Source organism: Nipponia nippon, unplaced genomic scaffold (assembly GCF_047370975.1).
Source record: "Nipponia nippon isolate SJK-2023a ecotype South Korea unplaced genomic scaffold, ASM4737097v1 scaffold_2, whole genome shotgun sequence".
Classification (NCBI taxonomy): Eukaryota; Metazoa; Chordata; class Aves; order Pelecaniformes; family Threskiornithidae; genus Nipponia; species Nipponia nippon.
The window spans coordinates 75,232,913-75,259,851 of record NW_028262336.1 but is presented as its reverse complement, the minus strand read 5'-3'; the positions used below and the strand labels follow the sequence as shown (position 1 = coordinate 75,259,851).

At 44.0% G+C, this 26,939-nt stretch overlaps 1 protein-coding gene across 1 annotated transcript; it reads right to left on the bottom strand.

Moving 5' to 3' along the window:
- Window positions 1–2,700: 2,700 nt before the first annotated feature.
- On the bottom strand, window positions 2,701–20,884 carry DCT (dopachrome tautomerase). Its single transcript, XM_087757424.1, has 8 exons — window positions 20,488–20,884; window positions 12,384–12,683; window positions 10,805–10,905; window positions 9,003–9,169; window positions 7,217–7,396; window positions 6,976–7,111; window positions 5,338–5,539; window positions 2,701–3,244 (listed from the first exon to the last, which is right to left on the bottom strand). The coding sequence occupies exons 1-8, from the start codon at window positions 20,882–20,884 to the stop codon at window positions 3,063–3,065; spliced, it is 1,665 nt and encodes a 554-aa protein (XP_087613550.1). The 3' UTR covers window positions 2,701–3,062.
- Window positions 20,885–26,939: the final 6,055 nt, after the last annotated feature.

Sequence of the window (26,939 nt, the reverse complement as noted above, 5' to 3'; positions counted from 1 at the left end):
TAAAGGGGGCAGGGAGGATGGTGATGATTACACCCATCTCAGCTTGAAGTCATTCAGGAGTGCACCCCCCATCTGCCAACAAAGTGCCTTGAGTAAAAAGCGACCAGAGATGGATGTGCTGGTCCCTCATCCTTCCTCCCTGGGCTGGGTGACTGCTCAGTAGTGAATGTGAGAGGAAAAAGTGATGGGCAGAGGTGGTCCATGGGCACCAGTGACCCCTGTCCCAGGCGGGCACTGCCTTCCCTGTCCCCGTTTGGGCGCCCGTGCTGAGCCCAGCGCTGCCAGCAGTGGAGACAGGGCACCCCAGCGGGCACCGCTCCATGCCCCCAGCCCACACTGACTCCAGGAGCTGAGGTCACATTTTGCACTGATTTGTATGACCAAAATCCCAGGGTGTCCTGGGCTCTGCGGAGACTGGGGATGGTGTGTTTTCGGCATTGTTTCCCTCAGCTTAGGAGTCCGTGGGACTCTTTCCCTCTGGTTATGGGACAGAAGAGTCCCTTTTCAGCTCACCCTGGCAGTAATAGCTTCAGTACAATTTATGCAACAATAGATTGCAGGTATTTACTAACACCTGCATCTGTAGTTTGGGATGAGTGGAACATTAAAACCTGTAAAACCAACCTTTACAATCAGACTTGCTACAGGATTTCCTCCAACCGTTTTGTGATGTGTCTGTGCTCAACTTTCTTCCTTTTTAAGTATTTCATATAAAGTTTAGCTGTACTTCTTCCTGTCACCAAGGAGACAGCTTTCCATGGTTGCTAGACCAAGACTATTTTTTACAAAGGGAGAAAAAGCTTTCTGGTGTCACCAGGTAATTTCCCAGTACGCCGCGAGAGGGCAGGTTGTGTTCTCTATACAGCTTGCTTTAGCCAGATTCTTACAAGCAACTGTTCAGACCAGTCACAGTATTAAAGCCCTAATTATTAAACTAAGGCTCAGCGAGTGGAAAGAGTAACGCATGGATCTTTGACCCTAGCATTTTTTTATGTGCATAGTATCAATCTAATGCCCTCATTGCTTTTCTTCTGGAAAGGAAAACACCTTTCTACTCAATTTACAAAGGAGAACTGAGCAACTCTCCCTTCTTTTACCCACCCGCTCTTAGGCAGAAGCAGTTCTAACAAGTTAGCTGCTATGCTACACTTTTTACATTTCTCCCCTGGCTCTCTCCTTCCTCTACCCCACTGCCACTGCCACTTGCCCGTAACCAGGGCAGCTTGCAAAGCAAACACTTGGGACAGCAGTATCCAAACCTCCAAGGTGGTGAAGCTGGTTAGGCACACACTATGCCCTGGGACCCCAAGGAAAAATCTCATTCACCCTTGGAAGGAGCAGCCTAGCCTGTCTCCTAAACTTCGGCATTCACATCACATGAAGTACAAAAAGGTGTCAATCTCCATCCAACGGCATCTCGGTACTGGACCAGGAACTGGTCGTGGAGTGCTGGAAAGTGGCTGACAGCTCCTCCTTGAGAAGGACATGTGGAGAACTCAGACCTGGCCGCAAACTGAGACTGATCAGGGTCCAACTGATCTGACACATGCCCAAGCCAGGTCTCTGGAGACCTCAGCTGATGTCCTCAGCACCAAGTAACACTGGTCCCTACACCATCAGGCTTGGGTAAAAACCCCCAAAAAGAAATCTGAATTGGCAGCTCGGGTACTGGGCTGAGCGGCTGTACAAAAAGTGCTCCAACCATTGACATCCTGGGCACGAGCCAGGAACAAGTGCACTGGGACCCCCCCAAAGGCACCACAAAACAGCAGAAACAGCAGCAGACCATTGTCCACCTGATGCAGCTAGGGCTATCTGAGCATGCGGTGCGCAAATCATAATTTTTCTTTGCCCCAAAAAGTCTGCGTTTTAGAAGTAAGTTTTGTGAGTTACACATATTCAAAGCTAAGTATATATGAAGACCTCCTGAGATCTTCGTTCTAGTCCACATGGCTAGTATTGAGCAGGCCTAGAAGAAATATCAGAAATTGTTACTAACTGGAATTTTTTATTCAAGGTTACAAAAGCAGAGGTTTTCTAAGACTCAGGACCTTACAAAAGGCAAAATCTGAAGGCTCCATTAATGTAATACATTAAGCACCAAAGCTGACACAATCTGTTCAGGACTTCATTTGCTGTGTAAAAACCCTGTCTCAAGACAGGAGAGTCACCCGCATGGTCCAAATAAAGAAATATATATGGAATGTATGAAGGAATGTTTAAGACTGGGTCTAGGGACTTGATCCCCCACCTGCAGAGCTGCATAATGCGAGCTATCTCAGTCTTGTTACCTTGAGTCCTGGGTCCCAGACTTTGGAAATTTAAGTGTAGATTCGTGAAACGGTGCCGCAGAGCCAAAATAGAGAAGGATGAGCACCATTTTCAACTTCTGTCACAGGTCCCTAACACAGAGGTAAAACACAAGTGTATACCTAGCTGTCAGGGAACTCCTGCTCTTAAATTTTAGGAGAATTTGAGTTTGGAGGTTTACCTACTGCTAACATCAGCTTGATTGGAAATAACATATGGAACTGATCACGCTTCTGAAATAAACTGTAACCAGGGGGTTCCTACAGTATTCTGTCAAACAGCATGAAACATTTTGAACCTTAAAAAAAGACTATGTTATTCAGAATATTTATTGACAGCTGTAAAATAATATGTTAGTCAAATATATATGTAGAGTTAGTAACTTTCAGCACACCTCTGAGCTGCTAAATGAAATCAAAAACACATTGAGGTGAAAAATTATTGTGGTTATTCAAGTTGGTTTTCTTCTGTTCGGATTCTAGCTGTCTTGATCTGAATCTATAGAGGATGACTTACAAGTGTCACACACTCCAGATAACGTTTGGTAATGAGAAAAGTCTGGCCTGCCCTGGGCCTTGCACATACATACCCAGAGACTCCATATATTACAGTTCACAAGATAACGGGAAAACCTGAACGAGAACAATGTAGTCAGCTGCCAAAGGAGTGTGTGATAAGCTCTCAGCTAAGATCTCAATAAGGCAATCAAGGTCACTTCCTACAAGAATCAGCAAAGAAACAAAGCGAGGGTACTAGGCCTCTTCCATGTACTTTTTGGGGCTGAAGCTCACATTCATCAGTGGTTCAAAACCTCTTCTCTGCCTTCGGCGCTGGAAAAGTACAAGCAGCAGAACGAGCACAGCCAGAGCTATAAGTGCCCCTCCAATTGTGGATCCGACCATGACAGCCCACGCTTGGGTTTCTTCAAGTGAATCTGGAAATACGAAACATCTGAAGTGAGGACAGCCCATAATTTCATTTCTCATATCACAGGGCCTGGTAATTATGATTACTTGTGTGGCTCAGAGACCTGCTGGCCACAGGGGAAGCAGGTAAAGCACCGTGTAACCAACACACGTACCAGAGCCAGAGATGTTTCCTGCCGGAGAATTCTACAGCTGAATTTAAACTTCAACCTTTCATACAAATTAAAATGTTGAGAATGGGAAAGATCAACAGTGACAAGACAAAAAGCTCATTCTCTTATCTAATTTGGCCAAAATTATGAATGATTTAAGCAATTCTTTCTATAATGACATTTCAGCATAGCTCTTTCCAAGCTATTTTGGTCAACAGATCGCATCCTCTGATTTTGAACCACTCCTGGGGAGACACTTCTGTCTTCTAAGATGATGTTGCCCATCCTTATAATAACCCTGCTCCACTTGGCTGAATAACTTTATTTTGTGTTTTCATTTATGCTTTCAGAAGCAAAAATTGTCTGCTGTCCTGTTCTGAAAAATGCTACATATACCAAGATGGCACTAACTACATTTGCCTAAATATTCAGAAAAAAACTCTCAAAAGGGCTTAAGATATTTAGAAGGTACTTAGACTTACGGGCTTAAACCCAGATGGCTCAAGGAGATGTCACACTGACTATAAAAGTGACTAAAAGTTGCGTGCCCCAAATCCGCAGTCTCTGTCAACAAGAGCTGAGGGCAATCGTGCCCAAGTTCAGTAAGGTCCCGAAATGAATTGTTTACCACTTTACCATCTCTCAAGTAAGAGCCAGAAATGTATTACATAGGTTGATTTCTAATGTGGTTACATGAACTGGAATTAGCAAGCTATGTGTTTATCTAAAAGAGAAGGGTTTGGATGTAAAAACTCCATTGTCTGAACGCTGACCGTGCAGACAGGGATAGACACGCTGCTTCACAGTGAGCAAACCATTTATTTAGGTGGGAGTTGAGAAGCAGCAGAATCACAAGCTAACTTTTTTCCTCCCCAGGTACCCCATGCCCAATGGGCAGCAGCATTTCCAAAGCAGGAGAGGGCACAGTGGTCCAGAGGGAGGAAAACTTAAACTCCATAGGAGCAAAAGTTTAAATTTTCAGGGGAAATGCTGGGGACACCCCTGAGAAAAGCACTGCAGAAGCAGCTAGCATGCCTCCACAAGTCAGGGCTCTCCTGCATGAATGCAGCCTGAGGACAAGGGATTCAATCTTTTGCAGTCTATAGACATTTAAACAGTCTCCACAGATTAAAACCACAGATATGTGGTAAGCATTTAGAAGAAATTTCTGGCCACATAGGTTAGATAAGCTCCTACTGCCTCTCAAAGGAATACCGAGGTGGAGAAAGAAACTGCTCGGATTTAATCTTTGGTAAAGCATCTGAAGCATGGGTTTCATGCATTTCTTACTCTTGTGCCTTTTACAAATATTTGTGCATAAATACTTTGCTTTCTTGGTTTTTTGTCTTTATCTGATTTGTGTCAATGGTAATTTCAAACGAATAGACAAACCCTAGGGTACATCACACCCACGGACATGGAAAATCTTTAAAATTGGGGTTTTATAACACAAAACACCCAGGTACATCTCCCCAGGGTATCCAAAGATTAATGGAGTTCATCTCTAATGAGATTCACAGCACAGTGTTATTCAGGGCACTGTGCATATCAAGTATTTTCTAATGATCGGTGTTAGCCAGACGAGCTCCCTGGCAGAGCGCCTGACCTCTGACAGGTTAAAGAATCCTGTAAGAGGCATAAACAGTGCTGGGAGCAGAAGCCAAAATCAGAGACTCCTCGGCCCCGAAGGAGCACCGTCGGCAACGCCAGAGCACTTCAAGTTGCTCCATTTTGCAGCAGAGCAAACCACGTATGTGCGCACTTGTAGTTACCATGGCTTACTCGGTGAGTTGTAACTACCTGTGCTACAATATGTGATTGCTAGCGAGCAGGTGAGTAGACCCAAGTGTTTTGTGAAAAGTGCCTTATTTTCCAAATGCCTCTGTCGTTGAAAACGTGAACTGTCTCATGTCTCGGCCTGGAACAGCCCCCACACCTCTGAGACGTACCTGGCAGGTCAATGGCATAGGTGTAGCCAAGCTGCTCCGCAGTTTGGAAAAGCTCGTTGTTGGTCACAGGAGGGAAAAAAGGGACCATGTTATACAGCCTGTTGTGACCGATGGGGGCCAGCTCCTCAGGCCAAGCATCGTCAGGGGGGCTGAACCGCTTCATCCACTCGTCAAAGATGGCATCAGTAAAGGTGTGAAGAACCTGCAAATCCAGGCATGGGCACGCATATTTATTAAGCTCTTTTAGAACTCAACAGCATTTAAAACACTCTCGCCGACGGTGGCAGTAGCTTTTGAAAGAGAGAGAAGAGGGTAGTCTAATTTAGGTGGGATTTCCAGAATGGGAAACCAGGAAAGCTTATGAGAATGGAGTAAATTGATCTCCTGCGTGGGACATTTTGCTGTATACGTCCTTGTTGCTCTTTGCTCATAATAAGCTCTTTCTCCAGACAGTTTAATATCAACTGGCATTGAATGGGCAGGTCCATCACCTTGGGTGAGGGCCCACTGAGCTCTTCCAGGTGAATGTACCTCTCAAACGTATTTTAATCTCTCTTGTCTCTGAACAGGTAGGGAAAATCATGGGAAATTTTATTCCTTCATGCTCATTTTAGAGTATGCCACCAGCTCCACAGCTGCAGGTACCCATGAATTCGATCAGGTCTTGCCCCGTGAGTTTATAGGTATATAAAGCACTAATACAAGAAAGTTCTTTCCAAGTTGAGTTCAGACAACTATTACAAATGTCTGGGGCAGTTCAAGTTAATTTCTGATGTACTCATGTTTTTTAATTATCACTCCGGAAAAAATTTAGAAAATATCTTACAGAAAATAATCGTGCATACAAAATTACAAAATGCTGAAATGAAGATTTCATTGTGTAAGAAAGGAATTAATGTAGGAATTCAAGAATTACTCAGGAAATAAGCTGGAGAACCACTACCTAAGTATTTAGGCTAATTTCTCCAACAAAAGATTGCAATCTTAAAATAATGGTAAGAAAGAAATTAATTGTATTAGAATTTCTCTATATAATCATCGTGGTTTAATCTAACAGGGAAGAAAAGAAATTGGCATGAATTTATAAGGAGAGAAAGATGGGTAAGCAAAGTCAACTGTTTCATTTGCACATTGCTGTTTGTGCTGCTCCTTGCAGTGCAGCACTCTACCCATGCACCAGTGAAATCACATTATTTCTATTCCCAAAGAGATCCTGAAATTGGATGTGCTTCCTTTTAGCCTGTGATGTTTTAAACAAAGAAACAAACTACTCAGTCTACTGCTCTAAAATAACTAACCTCACTTTCAGTTTTTCTTGCTGCTGTAAAATTGTCTGGTATAAGCCATTAAATTTAGATACTACCTAATCAGAGGATCAGGGCAACATGACTTGGAATAGTAGCTCTTCTCCCTAAAAACTTATTTTATATTTCACAAATCACCCTGAGATTTCTTCCCTCTTGATTTGACCATTATGCAGGTGTGGCAGTGTTCAAGAAAAGAGAAAAGATTTCTCCCTTTCTATTTAAAGGACTTATCTTTAGGGAATTCACTTTACTTCTGTTCTGCAAATCTCTGGTGAGACAGCTGCCTTTGAGCCACAGCCACTGCCACTCAGGCTGGGGGAAAAAGACATACCACGAAGATGGGATCGTTGGCAGCTGAGTGAGGGAGAGCGCTGGTCCCATTCAGGAAAGAGTGAGCCAAATTATGAAGGCTCAGCATCGGTGAGTTAAGGACTCCACCTGGTTTATCGAAGCCCTCCAGCGCATTCCTGTGGATGGGTAAGAGCAGCATCAAGTAACCATATTTTGCTCACAAACACGCACATAAAGAAAACCCATGACCCAGCCGGCTCTGGAGGAGCTGAAGGACAAACCTGAAACTGAAATTGGAATTGCGGAAAAAGGGGGGGCTGTCGAACTCCTGCAGGGAAAGGCACCTCCTGACGTCCTCCGCGGTGGGCAGCCGCTCGCTGGAGCCCCGGGGCGGCCTCCGCCACAGGGGCCCTTCATCACTCCCATTGCACAGCGTGACCAGGCGGTTGTAGTCATCCAAGCTGAGCGTGAAACAGAAAGAGGCACAAGTCAGAAGAAGGTGATGACACCTGGCTTGTTGGCTTTTTCTCCCGTGGTATAAAAGAGACCCTCGGCTGTATGTGTGATACAGCACGGGTTAGGGACTGACACACCCTGGGGCATCTCGGTTCAACTCCCGTGGCCTGGGAGCTGAATTTATTGCAGGACTGCCACCATGCCATGACTTTCCGTGGCTCTGCGGCCTCTGTGGACCATCAGTTGTTTGGACCAAGACTCGCCGGGCTCATCCTCCACAGAGAGTGGGTGCTTTAGAAAAGGCAAACACAACTCCTTTCACACCTACTCCCTTGCTGAGGGCTTCTCCTTCTTCTTTTAGACAATCTAAAAGAGTCATTTGAATTTTGAATTGAAAAACTGTCAGTCCTGATTAAGGACTAGTTTTTTAACTCTTAACAAAGAGGAAAAAACCAGGAAAGTCCCACTGCAGGCTGGGCGAAGAAAATGCAAGGAATGACAGTAAACAGGATTTCACTTTGCTTCCCTCATCCCCTTCAGAAGAAAAGCAACTGCAATGCATTGCATCCTCTTTTTCAGGGCCTGGAGGACATCTTGCTGTTGCAGGGAGTGCCCGCTAGCTAATGGGGAGCAAGTCCTGGGAAGGAGGAGGAGAAAAACAGTGTAACACTTGTGAAAAAATTCCATGCTATTCAGTATAAAATGAAACAGCATTTTCAGAAACTCCTCAAGTAAACAAAAGCCCTTCTCTGTTTGACATTGGCAAGGCAAAAGTTTAGTCACTGCAGTTTTCAAGAAAAAACAAAACCCTATTTATCTTAGAGAAAAAGTAGGGGCAATATTTAAAGCCAACTGGTGCCTAAAGCTAGAATTTCAAGTAGTTCTTTAGGTACCCAGAGAAAGAGACTCTTTTGAAAAGCCCTGAGCTCTCGGTACCTCTGTCTGACTGACTGCACGCTGCCCCGGAGCTGACAGAAGAAGGTTTTACGAGTGTTGTAACCAGCAGCATCTTATGTCGTAGCGCCCCAGTCCTGCACACCAAAGCCCTGCCTGCACCTGAATCAGTACGTGCCTACAGACAGCTGGCAGCGAGCATGGGGCTGTCTCTGTGTTGTCTTCCGTGTGAAATCTCAGCCACTTTCAAGTCAATACCCAAACTGCACTAAATATATCGGGTTATGATTTCACCCAATACAAGGGAACGGATTTTTCAGCCTATCTCTAGCTTCCTCTATATGCCAAAACAGTTTTCTGTTTCTGCTGCCAAAATCAGCTGGGTGTTTGTTACAGAGAACCGACGCACAGGCATTTCTTCTTTAAAAAGATACTTGCCAATGTGCAAACTCTTCAGGCTTTTGGCAGCCTCAAATTGGCTGAATCGACTAAAATTCTGTACCAAAAGAATCATCTTTAAAAATATACTTCCATAATACCAGGGGGGAAGTTTACACAGCACAATCTACACACAAACCAACCTTGATTCCTAGTTTTAAAAAAGATGCCTTGGCTCTTTTCCTGCCGCTCAATCACTGAGAGAGCAGCCTGCGCTGTCAATACTGAATGAAAGCAAGGTTTGGTCGGTATATAAGCTTGCCCAAGATATTCTCGTACCTGTTACAAACTATTTGCCACTGGGAGAACCTGGAGCTCAGGCTGATCAGCCCCGGGTCGTCCAGCCGCGATGCTCCGAAGAGCTGGTCCGTGCAGATGTCGCACTCGTTTCTACCCGTGGCGAAGTTCCAGTAGGGCAGCGCGAAGGAGTCGTTGCCTATCAGGCGCTGCAATGGACAGAAACGCGTTAGCGGGGAATCACCTTCAAAGGAAAGAGAAAGAAAGGGACTCTTGCAAGTTGTTTCACTGGGTATTCATTGGATATTTCACTAGATACTCTGCTTTTCATTCTGCCTTTCAACTACACGCACTTCACAGTGCTGCTCCAACTCCTTTCAAAAGATTGGGGCATTAAGTTAGTCCTAGAAAAGACATTGTCACTAGTTATGCCGCTCTTGGCCATGTTAGGCTTTCTACCAACTCAGAGATCAGGCAGGAGAGCAGGAGCAGAGGTGAAGTGAGCCTTAAGGAACTATGAGGCGTTCTGTGGTGTAAGTGGGTAATGGGTAAAATTGTGCATGTGGTTTGCTTTCGCTCCAGAGAGGCTAGCCCTGGGGAAGAATCTGAACTTCTGTTAATAGAGGAATACAGTGCATTTGCTTGTGCTTGCTTGTTAGATACAATTTCATGCAAGCAAGATCCTGCAGTTATTTTCATACCAACCATTTTCATTAGAGATCTGCAAGGCTGAAATACAGTAACATTGCCAATGTAGACGTAATGCAAATGGAAATGAGCCAATGCTTCGGCAACTGACTGTCGGGCACGTTAACTTATACTTCTTTAAAAGATGTATTGCTAAATATATGCATGTATTATATGTATAGCATGTGTCCTGGTTTCAGCTGGGATAGAGTTAGTTTTTTTCTTAGTAGCTGGTAGAGCGCTGTGTTTTGGATGTAGGATGAGAATAATGTTGATAACACACTGATGTTTTGGTTCTTGCTGAACAGAGTTTACACTAGTCAAGGACTTTTCAGCTTCTTGTGCTCTGCCAGGTGCATAAGAAGCTGGGAGGGACAATAGCTAGGACAGCTGACCCAGACTGGCCAAAGGGCTATTCCATACCATATGACATCATGCTCAGTATATAAGCTGGGGGAAGAGGGAGGAAGGGGGGGACACTGGGCGTGATGGCGTTTGTCTTCCCAAGTAACCGTTACGCGTGATGGAGCCCTGCTTTCCTGAGGATGGCTGAACACCTGCCTGCCCATGGGAAGTAGTGAATGAATTCCTTGCTTTGCTTTGCTTGTGCGCGCGGCTTTTGCTTTACCCATTAAACTGTCTTTATCTCAACCCATGAGTTTTCTCACTTTTATTCTTCCGATTCTCTCCCCCATCCCACCGGGGGGGAGTGAGCGAGCGGCTGTGTGGTGCTTAGTTGCTGGCTGGGGTTAAACCACGACAGCATGGCACATTTGAAGGGGGTAATATTTAGAGTTGCTTTCATCAGGAGCGTATCTTCAGCATCAGCAGACAAGATCTGTTACTATGTTTTATGTGTAGGCGTTGCTTTGACTTTATTAATAAATACTGTGAATTCACATCTTCTGTCCCCTGTTGTGGAGATGAAGAAAAAAATCTTCATTATAACCTTCACATCATTGTTCACAGCGGGAAATCGTTCAGTCCTCAATATCTTGAAAGCGCTAATTTCGCTTTAAACAGAAAAGGATCAATGAGTTCCTGGGAGTTTGGGTACGAATCTATCCTAGGAAATAGCTTACCCTTGGCTGGCTCGACAAAGTCACGTAGCAAAAGAGAGAAGCTGCATGAGGAAAGGGAAAGGCTGTTCAGCTAACCTGCAGGTCTCTCTCCAGCAACAGCAAATGGTACCTATGCCAAGTAACGAAGGCAGGTCCTTGATGGGAGAAATCGATACCTGTGAAGGGGTGGCCAGGTCCTACAAAGGGAAGATCAAATAAGCACTTAGGCAACAAATGAGGCTCAAGAGAAAGAGAGCACCTTCTTCTATTGCCTGGAGTGGAGTTAAACAGAAACCTGCAGCTCTGCACCTTCGCAAAGAGTGCACACTTCAGAAGCTACAGCACTTACACGGGACAAGTGAAACAAACTCCTCTGTGGATGTTTGCTTCAGTGCTTCTCAAAACTTCACATTCCCCCAAAAGTTGAATATTGTGAAGATTTCTTATGACTTTAGTGGATTTTGGTTTTAAGAAGCAGTCTTATTGTCAAAAATCTTAGCTCCTTGCTAATAGGCACCGTATTATCTCGTTCTTTTGCTCAGTGGCAGCACTTACACCATGTACCTATCAAGAGGACCTCAGCATTTTCCATAACCTGGCAACAGTAATTCAACATGTCCTTTGCCAATTTTCTTCAAATTGTGCTTGTTATTTCTTGTATTGTGCTCTTGTTATTACACATGAGAACTAAGACACTCAAAGGCTAGGGGCTTCAAACCACATATGGATTTGTTTATCACTGCAGCAAGCTTCAACCCACATAGGAATTCATTTATCACTGCAGCAGCACTGGAAGTTGCCTCTTTCCCTTTCCACATGACCGTCCTGTCCCCTGATGGACCTTTGCTCTCGCTAGGCCAGAGACTGCTTCCTTCAGCCCTGCAAAACAGAAGTCAGAAGCCCTGCAAAACAGAAGGTCAGAAGGGGAGACTGAAGAAAACCACACTGCAGGGCAGCAGATACCCTCTAGCAAGGAGGTAGATATGGGCTGTTCAGCTTGCACGTAGGACTGACAGGCAGAAAAGCCATACTGCTGCCTCCTCTTGCGAGAGCGGGGCTCTACAAAGTGGGACTGGCACAGGTACTTCCGTCTAGAAGAGCAATGAGGACTAGGAATCCTGATCTGGGTGAAAGCATGGGGTTAGATACCCAAATCTCTAACTTGGTTTGGTTTTAAAAGCTGGCTGTGGTTAGTCAGGCAAATCCCATCCTTAGTAGCACTTCAGTCCCCAACATCTCTGCATAGTCTCTGCCTTCACAACTGCAGAGCCCCTTTCCCACTGCTGCTGCACCTACCTTGTCCTGTTGACTAGGAACATCTTTTTGAAGCGAATCACTGCCTGACCACACTTTGGTTCACCCAGCAGTGGAGCCTGTGAACTGCCTCCCTGTCTGATGGAAGATGCACCAGGAGCGCGGCTGGTCTGCTCCAGCCCCCACAGGACGTTCAGTCGCAGGGACCAGACTGCAGCAGGTCTGAAGCAGACCTCCCTCGACTGTGGGTGGCCACCAGCTCCTCAGCACCAACTGTTGCGCTCCACAGATCTGCTCCTACTGGGACTTACTGCTCGCTAAAGTAACACAGCTGTGTTAAGCATACTTACCTTTGTTCAGCAATGATACTTTTCACCCTCTCCTTTACCTGCACAGCCCCTTGGATAAGAAAAGCACAAACCTAATAGCGTGTCTCTGACTGAGTAGTAATGAAGCCATACAAAGTAGTTATAAATACTACAGTTGGCAATTTGCGGTTCCTCTCCGGTGGGGCCAAGCAGACTTATCCAGTGCTGAGTTGCAATTACGTAGTCTGGGTGAATGGTTGTCTTTGCACGGTCTAGAGCGTCGAAGAACTGCTCCCTCTCCTCTGCCGTCAGGGAGTGGACATCCTTCCTGACAACTGGTGGCTTCCTCACGTTGCAGTCAGGGCCAGTCCAGCCAAACTTGCAGTCACCACAGTTATAGCCAGCAAAGTTTCCTGAATCAAGAGGGAAAGAGCAGTCATGACATTATGAATCAGAGAAAACTAACAGTGAAATGCAGAAGAATTAGCGTTTTTTTTTTCCCCAGAGATGCCAGTTCCTGGAAGGGACAGCAGCTGAGCAGACTGACAGCTTTGCCAATTGCCTAACCAGAAGGATGGCTCGCTTCCCAGAGCCACAGCAGGGCCTTGGCACTCAGCTGGCTGGGGAGGTGAAGTGCTGGGTAAGGGGCTTGACGCCCCAAGGTGCTCGGAGCTCTGCGAAGCCCTCAGGCACGTGAGGAGTCTCACAGAACAGAGGGCTCAGCACTTCAGGTCAAGCATATCATGAAGTGCTTTGCTCGACTGGCTCTCAAGTACTCTCGGACTTCCAGGATCAAACCCAAAAAAGGGTCAGCTCACGTGGATCCTTAAGCACAAAAAATAAATCCCCAAACAAAACAGTTCTCTTAAGGACAAAACTTAGGAAAAACCAATGTCTGTTAAGAGTGTATCTGGGACCCAACACTATCCAGGACAAGCACCAGGGGTGCTGCAGGTCAAGCTTTAAGTATTATTAAATGGTGCTGCAATAAGAGCCTGAGAAACACTACAATACTGTCATTCCCTGCTGGCATCATTCCTAAGGCAAGTAATCAGGTCTGCTCTAGGCTATTAGCTCAGTCCCTCTAATGTGGTGGAAGAGGCCAGGAAAGCAGAGCTTGCTTTAGGCATGGCCTCTCACCCACCGTGGCAGACTGCCAGTAGCAGCAGAAAGGCCCCGCTGCAGCCTGCTTTGCTTTTGCCAGGGCAGATGGGGAAGGATGGTTCCTGCAGCGAACATCGGCCTCCTGCCCGCACGCAGGCAGCCTGCTGGCGTAGCAGCGGTGTAGGACAGTGGGCACTGCTGCCAGGGGAAGGAGGGAGCAGAGGGGCAACCAGGGCTCCTCTGGGATCTCCCCTCAGTTCTCCAAAATCTGCATTGAGACTCCCTAACTCCACTCTCCCTCCAACCCTGTCACTCCACAACAACCATGTCACTCGTCTTCCAAAATGCCACAAAATCTCACTGCTCCCCACACATACTGGCGCTGCTAGACACAGGACAGGCTTCGGGCTAACATGGAGATAGCGAAGTGGCTTATGAAGTGTTCCTGGATGGGCAGACCTCCCTAGGCTCTAGGGTTGAGTTTATGAGCAGAACAACAGTTAGTTAACACTAAAGTAAGATTTCAGATTGTCAGGGGCTACAGAGCTTATTACCAATTTCAAAGACCCCCAAGGTTACAAGGGCTGTTTCCAAGAAGGCTGTGTAACTTATGGCTAGCTCTAGGATAAGGGCTGCTGAGCTCTAAACATTTGCAACAGACTCCCGTGAGACCTACCAAGAGGACATGAGGACTTTTAACTGTAGATTTAGAGAGCTTAAGGTTACTTTGGAGGCACTGAGGTCTATAGGTTTACATGCTATCATGAAGCTTAGGACCAATGCTAAGGTTAGGGACCACAAGGGTGAAGACGTCAACCAGGTTTTGGATCATGCACAGCCCGATGGCATACCATGAGGACAGTTTCCAGGTGTATGTAATGGCTTACATTTCATCCTGATGCAGGTAGGAGCAACTGGGCTCAGCTGCCATGTTCCAGCCAGGACAGAAGGCATCCAAAGCCAGGGGTCTGCATTGGTTTAGGGGGATGAAGACTTTGCCAGAAAAAGCAAGTAGTTTATAGTTTTATGAAAGAAAGAAGATTACATGGATACGTTATTATGATGAGGTCAGAGATTAAGAAAAAAGGGGAAGCAAGATGGAAAGTTCATTTTATCATGATATCCTGAGAGTCCCATCAGAAGAGCACAATTGCTGCTGTGAATTTGGTGCACTCAACTATCTGTATACTTGCTCATTCTTGACAATTCAGCCTAGCTATTAGGGCCCATCACATACTCCAGCCTGTACTGACCAGATGACAAATATCAGGAATATCTTGCAACACTGCCTAATTAGACCATGTATATTGCACAAAGTTCGGTGCATGGACCATGAACTTCTGGAAAGCAGCTCTTGTCCCATCATGCCCAAAGGTACAATTTAATCCTTTTTAAGAGAAGGAGGGCAAAGCAGGAATTAACCATGAAAAGATCTGTCAACAACTTTTTTTTGAGATTGGCGGTCACGCTTCCAGGAATTCAAATGACCCATCTACTCACAGCATTTGATAAGCATCACATTGAAATACAGCACTAACAGAACCAAAGTTAGAGCAGGACCAGGTTTGTCCTGCCTGGTCTTGGTACCAGAACAAGACTCCACCAGTCACTTGCTGAGGCTCTGATCGTGCCTATTCCTCTCTCAGTGAGGCCCTTTGAATCTACGCAGCTCATGATGCTCGAGATCACTTTATCAGACAATACCCATATTTTAGGTATACTCTATGCACCTCCTCAGGCTATTAAAAGATATTTGCAAAAGCCTGAAATGATGAGTCATCTTCACGGGAAAAAAGCTTTTCTCCACCTGGCATCTGAAGCTAGGTGGGCCAATGACTCCTCACCTGTTTCCCTTGGGCGGGTGCTAATTACATCCGATTGATGCTCTGCAGGATTTTCTCCCTTAACTGCCTAATCTATGAAGTAATCCAAGAGGTCCATTCTTTCCACCACTTCACCAGACACTTTTCAATGGGGCATGAGTTTTTACTGAGTAAGGAGGACTGCAGTGAAGAAGAGACTGGCAAGCAGGAGGAGCTGATTTCCAGGCAAAGTGGTATTTCACACTGCAGTATTTCTGCTGATGGTGTTAAACATTTTTGTATCATCCTCAGGTCTATTTGGCAATGTTCTCTTGTCAGAAATGCACACAATAACAACACTTCATGAAATCAAAAGTTGCTGTTTGTCATTTTCTTTCACTAGACTCCATGCATCACAGGACTGCCATGACACGGTAACTGAAATGGTGAGAAGTTGATGGAGGTCTGTGGGATTTCCCACATTGCAAACAGGAATGACCGCAGTAGACAGACCCAGGTTTTCTATGTCCCACCCAAACCACTTTTTCAGCATTTGTTTCTAAAGCACTCTACCAGGCCACTGGTCTGGAAATGATGCATTGCTGTTTTCAGAAAGTTCATTTACTGCCTGGTGGACTTCCCACATGATAGCACTGTGAAATGTATGTCCCAGTCTCTTACAACTTAACTTCAATGTCTGCTATGCTGGTGATGGTGGACTTCAATGGTACAGCTCTAGGAGAGCAGGAAAAGTACTCTCATATTATCCAGGATATAGCACACACTAGACATTTTCAGTAAGACAGTGAGACCCTTTCAAGATCCTCTTGAACACAGGGACCGTAGGAACATACAAGAATTCATGCCTTAGCATTTTTTTGCCTTCAGTGACTAACACGTAGCAACTCAGCGTACTACTTCTCTGAGGCTATGCCAGGGACAACTGAGGTTATTCTCACCTCTTGTGGTTCCTAGAGAATATAGTCTGGGAGGTCATTCTGGCACACAGACAGGAGATCATGTCACAGATGGGGTCCACATGCTCCCTGCTTGCTCCACTGCTTTCGGGAATGACCATTGTACTGTCGCTGGGCAAAAAAAAAAAACATCTGGAGCGTCTTCCCCACTAACCCTTTTGTCTGGAGATGGGATCACATGCCTCAGGGGCTGTCTTCTTCCATGCCTAATCTCACCATCATTAATGGTGCTCTTTCCCAGTCAAGTTGGGTGAATTTGACTGTTTCTGTAGGCACTATGGCCATGCTACTTCTCCCAGTGGGTCAGTCCATGGGCATGACACTGAGAAAAAGACACTTCTTATGACATGATACTTGGTATGTGTTAATATACATCACTGGTGTATGCTAACACCAGTTATTACATGCCACTGTAGCTGCTTCTCAACCCCAGTGATTGCCTGAGATCACAGACAGGGATTTTTCTACCTCTGAGCAGTCATAGCATGTGGTTGGCCTTCAGACACTGAGCGTAACACAGATAGATTAATAACTCCATCAACTCAGTGTCTTTTCTTCAGTAAAAATGAACCCATCCAGCACTCACCATCTTCTGCTTTGTTTTATTGTACCAAGTTGAAAGCTGAGCAGCTTTCATGCCTCTTCCTTCCACAGTGACCACCTTAATACACATCATTTATCAGATGGGGATAAAGGACTCCTTTTCAGACTTCCTTAGCCATTGCATTAAAGCAGGAGTTACATTAGATTTGAAACACCAGCATACTGCCGTATCCCAAGGGTAGGATCAGGATTGCTACCGTGTGAGACAAATGGTTAGCTCTTCTGTCTCTCCTAGCTCTTCATTTGGACATACAGTTAGGCTGTAGGATGTGGAAGATCTTTAGCTAGCACAGACTCTAACAGCGTCATCAAGGTACGGTTATAATTTAGTATTATCCTACAGGCACGTTGCCCTACAATAAGTAAATGAAGTGTATTTTATAACTACTTCAAAAGCTCATTTTTACCTAATAGGAGGGCCATCGTATCAGCTACATGGCTTAACTGGCAATTTGCTTACAGATAAGCAATAGAATTTAAACCTTCTGTCCCTGGCGTGATTATATATTGCACAGGAATGTGAAAAGATTTAAACACTTCTTTTCTCAAAAAACTTCCATAAAAAAAAAAAAACCACACAGTAATGTTCAGCACATGTCCACATGTCAACCTGAGAAAGTGGCAGGAAAAAAAATGAATGTTAATTATGTTTAACTCCTCAGTGAACTCAAACTACATCATTGTTTAATCACCGTCACAATCTGTACTAGCAACCACATGACTGACTGCAGTGGTTTTTTCACAATAATCTTCTGTATTGAGTTTTTAAAATGCTATACCAGATCTGCATCCCATTAGTACAACTTTACCCTTCAGAACTCAAAATAGCATTTAGTTCATAAGTCTTCTAAACCAGTATTCTTCTAAACTAAATTAACTATCCCACTGAAATTCTGCTTTGTTGTGCAATTAGCTACAAGTGTCAATTTTCAGGCTTAGACTAGTGCATCCAACATTTGTCTACTTCAACACATACACCTTATTGAAAAACAAATTACCGTATTCCCCTTCACATAGTACTGCACGCTGTCAGGAACTGCCATCAGGTCGTTTCAGTTTATGAATTTATATAAATTGAATTAATATTAGGTGCAACCAAACCAATTGTAGAACACATACAATGAATTCATAACTGAAATTAGACAGGAACTAAAAACTCTTTGCTACCTCCCAGCTGCATTCATGCCATAACCACATCTGTTTTCTAGAGAGTCTATTTTTGCTGCCACCAAAACACTGAGTGAAACATGCAGCAAGCAGCATCCTGACAACAGACTTACAAATGTCTTTTTGACCATGGCTCTTTGTACAAAAAGTGGGAAGTAAAGCTGGACCTTTCTGTTGTACTGATCTTATTCTATTTGTCCCCAGTTAAAGAAAGACTAATGTATATTATCTGCTAAAGCCTAGAAATAGAAAAGAAATGTGGGGTTTTTTTTTATTTTCCTTAGAAAATTTACATCAATTTGAGAAAAAAATATAAAAATAATCTGACTCCACAATAACCACCCATCAATATTTGTTCATGTTTGGAATTTTCTTCTTTTTTTTTCCAGAAATATTCAGCACCCAGACCTGGATGGATATGATTTTAAGACATTTGTCCTCAGTGAACAGCTACAACAAGCAGCCAAATTTTCAGAGTTCCTTTTATCCTTAGCTATTCAGTTTTTAGCAGAAAGTTCAAATGGATTAATTTATTGCGAGAACTCCAGAATCCCCGCTTTGGAAAATCCTGGCCCCTGTTCCTCACAGCTCCTCCAGGTTTCCTACCATATAGCCATCAGCTAGACGACACATTTAAATGGCACTGTCTAACCAAATATAATCAGCTACATGGCAGTTGGAATTCCCATAGCTTATCGTTCACACCATGCCTAAACTATAAATTAAACAGTGCCAAAATGGCACTGGAACACAACCGTTTTTGTATTGTTAAAAGGCTAGAAAGATCCTTGGCATGGGTTGGAGTTTGCACAAGCCAGGAACCTTTTCAAATAGGCAGTTTGCACATAACATTCATTCGGAAAATAAGACACCTTAATAGTAGAGATGTGCCCTGTTCCATGTCCCTTTGAATGAGCATATTTAATTTATGGTACCATAGCCCTAGGTGCCTAACAAGGACCACACTTCACACCGCTTAAAATTTCGGTGTGCAGTTAACCAGTGTATAAAAGACAGTAAAAAAAATACAACAAAGTACAACAAAATACTAATAGACACAGACACACAATCACCAGCATTGGAAAAGCATCAGGTCTAATTCAAATCCCACGCAGCTGTGAACTTCTTAGTGCTCTCCTAGAAATGCCTTTGCATCCAGCATCAAGCTGACCACAGCAGAGCAGAGCCCAGGAAACCTTTCTGAAAATCATCCTTAAGGATGCCTGCCACCTTAATGTTTTATCACTGGTATATTTAGACAATAAAGACCGCAAGGAGAAAGAGGAATACAAGTGAAATAAAAATGCAGTGAGAGAAAGCAGATTTAAACAGCCAAGGAGAGCGGACAGCTCAGCAGAAGTAAGGCTGAATGAAAGAACGCTACGTTCTGGTCACGTAACTTGGGATCCAGCCCTGCAAATATCAAATACTGGTGTTTACCTCTACCTGGACACGGAAATTAATGTCTGCCTATGCAGACCATGTCTGCCTACACTGCTCTTCAAGTTACTCCCAGGTTTTGATGCTCTAATTACGTAGACTGCGTAAATATTGGTGTATGCCCACGTGCTTCAGTGCTCTTCTGACTCGGGGTCTGTGCCTATATGTGATACCTGATTTTAGATTTGGGGGTATATAAGAACATTTAAAATGAAAAAAACCTACATCCAATTTTTTTCTAAGCGGCTGGAAAAGTACTTCCACACAAGCATTTGAAATCAAGTCAAAAGAAGAGATTAAAAACCTATTTATACTCTGAAGTCTGTTATTATTTTGAGGAGCTTCAGTAATGCCATGTATCCATTTAAGTCATCTGCCACTACCTCTCTGCTTTCAGTTGATAACAGCGTTGCAAAACTTAACCTCGTGGGCTGAGATTTTCTGCAGTGCTTCCTTCTCAGATTGATCTGGGCTTTTTTGATAGTGAGAGCTAAGGTATATTTGAGACAAAACAGTTCAGCTAGTACTAAGAATCAGGACGAACGAAAGCAGGCTATTCTTCTCATTTTAGAAAATTCAAATAACTTTATGTTTCCAACAAGAAACCCCAGGCTGCATTTGAAACCTGACTAGCAGGTGTCTTAGTGCTTGAGATGCCTTTTTCCCGATGCTGGGTACCATCTCCTGCCAGCCCTTTAAAGCAGCCTGGGCTGAGACTGCGGTTCCTGCTTGTTTTAACCTTCCTTCAACCAGGGCTGCTGCTGAAAATGGGTCTGTCGCCTTATCCTGCCCTGACCTCACCTTCCTATTCCCTCCCTCCCTCCTGCTGGTACTAGTGAACTGGTCTCATTAAAACCTGATCCCTTTGGCCAGGTTAGCCTTCAAGCACATCTCCTCCCTGATCCACTTGGGAAAACCCAAAAGTCTGCGTGAGAGAAAACACTTTTTCGACTCCATTGCTCTGAAAAAGTGCTGACAGTATCATGAACATCACAGTATTTTTGGGAAACTGATAATATTTGAAGCCTTCTTGATGCCTTGTGCCACCAGGGATGTTCCTGGCCTTCAGAGCAAGGTTAGCAGACCCATCCATCCCCATCCCCTCACCCCAGCACCCCTCTCACCTGTGCACCAACAGCTCTGGTTGAAGAACTTGAGGGGCCACCGTTCCCGGTCATCCACATTTCGAAGGGTGTAGGGGCCACTCCATGGCTGAGTGTCCACCTGCACCCCCTGACACTGTCCCCTGCCCTGCAGAGACCCACAGACATTGCCTGGCTCCGTCCCCAAGGCCGGGCAGCAGCGCTTCAAGCGAAGAGCATCCACCGTCATGCAGGCGCGGGGGAACTGCGCCTGCACCCCGGGCAGACGGCAGCAGCTCAGGTAGCAGAGCCCAGCCCAGAAAAGCCACCTCAGGGCGCCCATTACAGCTGGGTGCAGCCTCTGCCTCTCTGCTGGACCTGAGTGAGCAGAGCAGGGAGATCTCCATCGTGGGACAACCCAGCCTTGCTGTGGCTCCATGCCCGGACAACCAGGATAATCCCTCTCACTGCTGAGGATTCTGGTGTCGGGTGTTTGTTTAATCCCAGTCTCTAATTGCCTTGAATGAGGTTCAAAAGACGGGTGCTTTGGCTCTGCGGTGCCTGCCCAGCAGCCACGGCTTTGAGCAGGGTTTATATAGAGGCTGGGAGAAGCCCTCATTAGAGTGATTAGCACAGCGCAAATCCTCGTGTTTTGCACATGACATCAAGGGCAGAAAAGACGCTAGTGTGAGAGCAAGTTCTGCAGGCTCTGGCAGCTTGTCAGAGACTGAATGCCTCGGATTTATTTCTCCAGGCCTTTCATGAGCTTTGAGAAATTGATGGACTCGTTTTAGCTGAGGTGGCTGAAGAAACAGGTTTATTCTTTTAATCAAAACCCTGAAAACAGATGGTAAATAGAAGAAGAAACCCCTTCTCTTTTCAGGTCATTCACTGCACGATAATACTTTCCACTAAAGCAACAGAAGTCGAAAATGAACTGGAAGCACAGAGGACATAGGTGCATCATTAACGAAAATTAATAAACCTGGTAGTAACAGCTTGTGATGGGGACTCCACCTGCTGACCGCAGTGCTCCAGTGCTTGTACTCTAAATATCTGAGTGGCAAGTGGAGAAGGGTTCCCTTCTTAATAGCCTTTTTGCATGCAAAATAAATTATTTGCTTTTAAAGGGTGAGTGGTCCTTGTTTGCTCCCTAATCCTTTCCCCATCATTACACCAGAGGTTGTTTTGGGGCTGGTCTGGCTGCCAGACTTTCAGAACTGTCACAGCTGAGCATTTATTGCCCACCTGGCAGGAGACAGTCTGTAAGATCAATACACTCACCAGACAGGCAGACAAGTGGTTTTGTTCAGGACATCGACAAAAATTACTTTAAAAAGCTGCTAGAATGCAGCAGTTCTTGCCCACAATGCAACTCCTATCTGCTAGAGGAATAAAATGAATAAATCAAAATAAAGTAGTGATAAGTCACGAGAGGAGTCTGAAGCAATAGCTATTAGTTCAGCTCTACCATACTCAATAAAAATTGTCAACTCCCTCTGCTTCACTGAAAGCTTTCTCTACCTCTCTCCTCCATACCTCTATTGTTTAGCCATTTTGGTAAGTATGCATAATGAAAGCGGCTGTAGTTGTGTTTGTACTATTCAATATTTCCATGGGTGTTCAACCACACCATTCTGGCACAAGAAGTCTATTATCTATGCAGCAAACTTCTTGCCATCATGCAGCTAAGGAGTTCATCCACACTGCAGACACTGTCATCAGCACTTTCAGGTTCTCCAATCTTTATATAAAAAATTTATTACTTGCCAGACAAACTAAAATATGATCCTACTTCATTTTTGGAAGTACAAAGCCAATTAGCAATACTGCGTAGTCTGAAATGGATTTCAACTCGTCTCCCTTAGGATTCAATTTACCTGGAACTGCCTTTTGCCTGCTGCTCCCAGTGCAATATGTGAAAAAGACAGAAAGTGAGACTAGTTGCTGGAAAAACATGTTGAAGAAGCTCAGGAGTTATAAATGGAGGTACTAACACAAAAACACTCTGAACAACACACCTCCCTATAGCACTCAGCACCTGAACACACCTCTCTGGTGTGGGAAAGATCAGTCTTTGCATCCAGGTTAGACAATGTCTTGAACCAAACTTACTAACATAGCATCTGAGAGCAATTAAAGCAAACACACATTTATCAGCATCACCAAAAAAAAAACCATCAAAAAATATGGACAGGATTCAGCTAGCTGACTAAACCCCTGAACCAAGGTGTCTATACGTTAAATATGTTATGTTAAATATCTATGCAACCATTATAATCAAAGCCGGCTCAGTTCAGACACCCATAGGAAGGTAGCTACTGCCGTTTGAGAGCCTATATGAGACAGAAAGAGTAAGCACGGCAAGATACTGAGGCAGGCAAGGCAAGGAAAAGTGCTTCTAATACCATACATGAGGAAGGAGAAATGTGCCATTTTCAGAGAAGTTAGAGTGTGGAGAATAGGAATAGCGGATAGATAATAATATGGATATTACTTAGTTAGCGTGGGAAAGAAAACTGTGAGTAGGAGTGGCATATACGTAGCTTTTCTTATAAGTACCTCCCTCCATCACAACTACACAATTTTACAACACTGGGAGCATGCTACGGCATGCAATACTAGTATAGATGTACCACTAGACTCTGGTCCTCAGTAATGCATCAGCATTTTAGGAGTGCCCTCCCTGGCAAGGGGGAGAGCACCTGGACAGACAGAAAAAGGACGGACAGATCCCACATCCTGGCATCACCGTGTCAGCGCCTGTTGCAGGCTTGCCGGCATCAGCAGCTGCACGCCGTGCGGAAGACACCGAGTAAAATTACAACAAGACAGTTGTCTTTCAATTAGTCATTGAGAAAATGGCAAGCACTGTCCGTTCCTTAGTGCCTCGCTGTTCAGCAGTTCCCGCAGCTTCCCCACAGCTCTTGCGCTTAAATAAAGGAGCCGTTGTTAGGGCCGCACAATACGAGCATTATACTGGTTTACAAAATAGCATGCTGAATGACTTTTTATTTACTACGGGGTTTTACTACCTCGTGAAAAATTAGTAGTGCTGTGTGTTGGCACTACTGCCCAGAAGTGCTTGCATGCAGCTATCGAAGGACTTTTCAGGCAGCGACTCTGAGTACATGAGCAGTGGCCAAAGCCCCCTTAATCCAAACTGTAACCGCGCTGCCTTGTCCACACTTCTGAGCTACCAGGTCAGGCTACCACACCTGAAACTGTGTTAAATCTATTAGTTTAAATATTTAGGCTTTACACTGAAAGTACAGGAAAACAGTATTTCAGCTACCTTGTAGTCTGGATTCATGCCCAGGTTCACCCCTAACAGCAAACTTTTCAGCCTGTCGTCAAAGGACGGTAAACAAATATACCCATACAGAGTCCAACGCATTTTGGGGATTAATACATATTTTTATGGCCAGAGAGGGAATAAAGAAAAATACTCAAAGGTACAAGCAAAGAAATCACTAAACACAACTCACCCGAGTAACACAGAATTCCTGAGCAGTAAGTAGGCAATGGGTTCACATTTTTTTTTCTCAATGACCGTATTGTTTCTCAGGTTCCTTCTACTGTACTCAAGCACAGATCAGCATCAAGCCAGAAAAGTATTTAACCTTTGGAATTTTGGAAAGAATTTTGGCCAAAATACAACATTCTACATAAAAATTTATGTGAAAATCAATATAGCAACAGAAAGAACAAACCACATGATAATTCGTAACAACAGATGATAACTCTGGAGATAACAAGAAGATAGATAATTCTACAAGGAAAACTGAAGACAAGTAAAAGATCAGGGTCAAAGTGGAAAGAAAAGAGACGGGATGAGCAACACCCAAGCATTTGTTTCACAGACAAAAGAATTTTCAAATTAAAAAAAAAAAAACAAACCAAAACCAACCCCAAAACTCACCCAGTCAAGTGAATCCATGGTATCTCAAGCTGAGCACCCAGAAGTCATGAGCTCTTCTGGAAATTTTGGCCATTGTGAATATTTTTCTTTTTCTTTCCTTTGAAGAAAATATTACACCTCTGATTCCTTGTTCTGCCAAACCACCTTTACATTAGCTTAGGGGTATTTACATTGCCATAAACTTCACCTGAGAAAGAACAGATCCTGCTTCTGTCAAGCAAAATTTCAAGGCTGGACAAAAAGGACTTAGCAAGAAACTCACATTATAATACCTTAGTACATTTTTCATTGCTCCAAAGATCATGTAACATACCTTTATCTTACACATGACATGAAACTGGCCATAATGTTTTGAATGGAAATGAAACCATGCTAATCTTTACCCAAAGCTTACATCAAATCCACCTTCTTGTTCCTATTTTAAGTGACAGATAAATATTTTGGCTGATGATTTTAATTGTTGTGAATTTATGTGCTCCAGATTTCATAGAGGAAGAAGCATGATCTGAGGCATGTATTTCCAACACTGCCACAAGGAATGTATTACTTGAACATTTATGAAAGTCTCACATTGGAAAACATGTGAAGCAAACCTATTCATTACACAACGTGAAACTCAATTCAAGACTAAGATACCTTCATTATGCATCTACCATGTATGCTTCTATCTAGGAGCTACATGTCTTTAAGTTCCCATCATGGCAAATAGATGAACAAATAGACTAGAACAAATCTTAATTGTTATCGTCAATTGAGCGTAAAGAGTAACTCACCTGGAAGAGAGAGAGCTCAAAGACATAAATTTCCTAGGAGACTCAGGAAACCTAGAATATGCTAGATGGCAACTAGAAGAGAGAGCTGTTAAGTGCCCCAGTAGAAGTAAAGACTTCAGTGTGAGATTATGCATTACTAGACATCAGAGACTACACAAGTAAGCCATTTGGCTCCACAATGAGGCATTTTAAGTGACTTGACAAAAGAAAAAGCTTGCACCTGAAAAAAAAGCTCCTCTTAAATAATAAAAACAGCCACCAAACAGAAATCCATGGGAAGAAAGGCTTCCCTACATCTGTTGATCTTGTTTTTTATTTGACTCTCTAAGTTACCCAAGTGCAACCAGATCTATACAAAATCTTGTAAGTTATTAAATCTGGAAAAAAAAACAACTCAATACTTGCAGAAACAATCTTTGTTCTCTTACTTACATCTCAAAGCAGTGCATCTCAGAAAAAGTTTCTCTAATATTTCAAAATTTTCAATAAATTGCAATAAGGGTGACCTAAGAAGAAAAAAGTAGTTGCCACTCTGTTCCCTCATTTGTTCATCCACTACTCGTGTAGGTTTCTTTATGCTTGCAAAATTATCTTTCTATTTCTAGTAAGCGTGATGATAATTTTTCAAACTTTGGCATGCTTTTACTTAGGTCTTTTGATTCCTATCTCTATGCTGGAATTTTTCTTCCTTTTACTTTGCTACTTACCTGCTCATCTCTGTTCTCCCTAACTCTCCTTAAGAGCAGATACCCTTAAATCTTTTCTCCCTTCTTTCTCCTCCCATCCCATTCTGCTTTTTCCATCTTACGCAGGCTTTTATTCATTCATGTCCTCTCTCTTCCTTCCTCCAATGCAGACCACTGCCCTTTCACGAGCTTACCCGTTTTCTCACTGTCCTGTAGCTGGGAGAATGAGGCCAGAGTCTGGGCATGCAGAGCAGCTCTGGAGATCTCATGATCCTGTCCTTGCACAAAATCCCTCTTCAGATGAACAGTCTCATCAGCTCCTGCCTTCTCATATCTACATTATTTGTCCAGTTCCTTTCTAATTTGGGGACTTCTTTTCCTGAAAACCAATTTATGTGCTACAACATATTCACATTGTTAGAACAGAAGAGCAACTCTGGGAAGAGTAGTCCAGTCAGGTCTCACAGAAAACACACAACAAGACTGCAGACAGGAATTCAACCTGAGTTAAAGACAGTTTCATGGTCTTAGGTGAGTTTCCTTTCCTCAACAGCCACAAGGCTGCTGTGCTCGTATCCCATCAATCTGCACACCGGATTACTCAAGGTTTCCTCGTGTCGCAAATTCCACTCATCAATCTTTCCATCACTTTCCAAGCAGGCTTCCTCATGACAGAGGATTAAATTTATCTCATCTGATGTTAGACACCTATTGATTACAGATATCTACACTTTACTGGTCACTCAAGGCTTCCTTTACAGGATACTTTCTTAACGGTGAGAAATAGATGATTTTAGGGTGCAATTCACTTAGCCTGTTTTCTGTACCCATGTTAGGAGGGGATAAATCACATCACACAAAGGCCTAACCTTCCCATTTATTTATTGTAAGGGGAGCCTAGGGTTCAGTGGTACTCAATACACGAGGTCTACATTTAGACAGATGAATCCCACCTGGATTCCTCACTGATTCTTCACTGGGCCTTGCGATCCAGCTGAACTTACCTCCCACAAGTCTGCAGCTGACTGCAATGGAAAATCCTCATTACTTAAAGACATCCACTTCCAAACCTCCAAATTTGATGGCACTTGGCTTCTCATCTCTCCAAGGACA

Coding starts and splice junctions, on each gene's coding strand:
- DCT (XM_087757424.1), bottom strand. CDS start 20,884: ATGGAGCCACAGCAAGGCTGGGTTGTCCCACGATGGAGATCTCCCTGC. Junction 9,170..10,804: donor TGCTGGAGAGAGACCTGCAG/GTTAGCTGAACA, acceptor TGTCCATTGCAG/CGCCTGATAGGCAACGACTC. Junction 7,397..9,002: donor TGGCAAATAGTTTGTAACAG/GTACGAGAATAT, acceptor TTTCACGCTCAG/CTTGGATGACTACAACCGCC.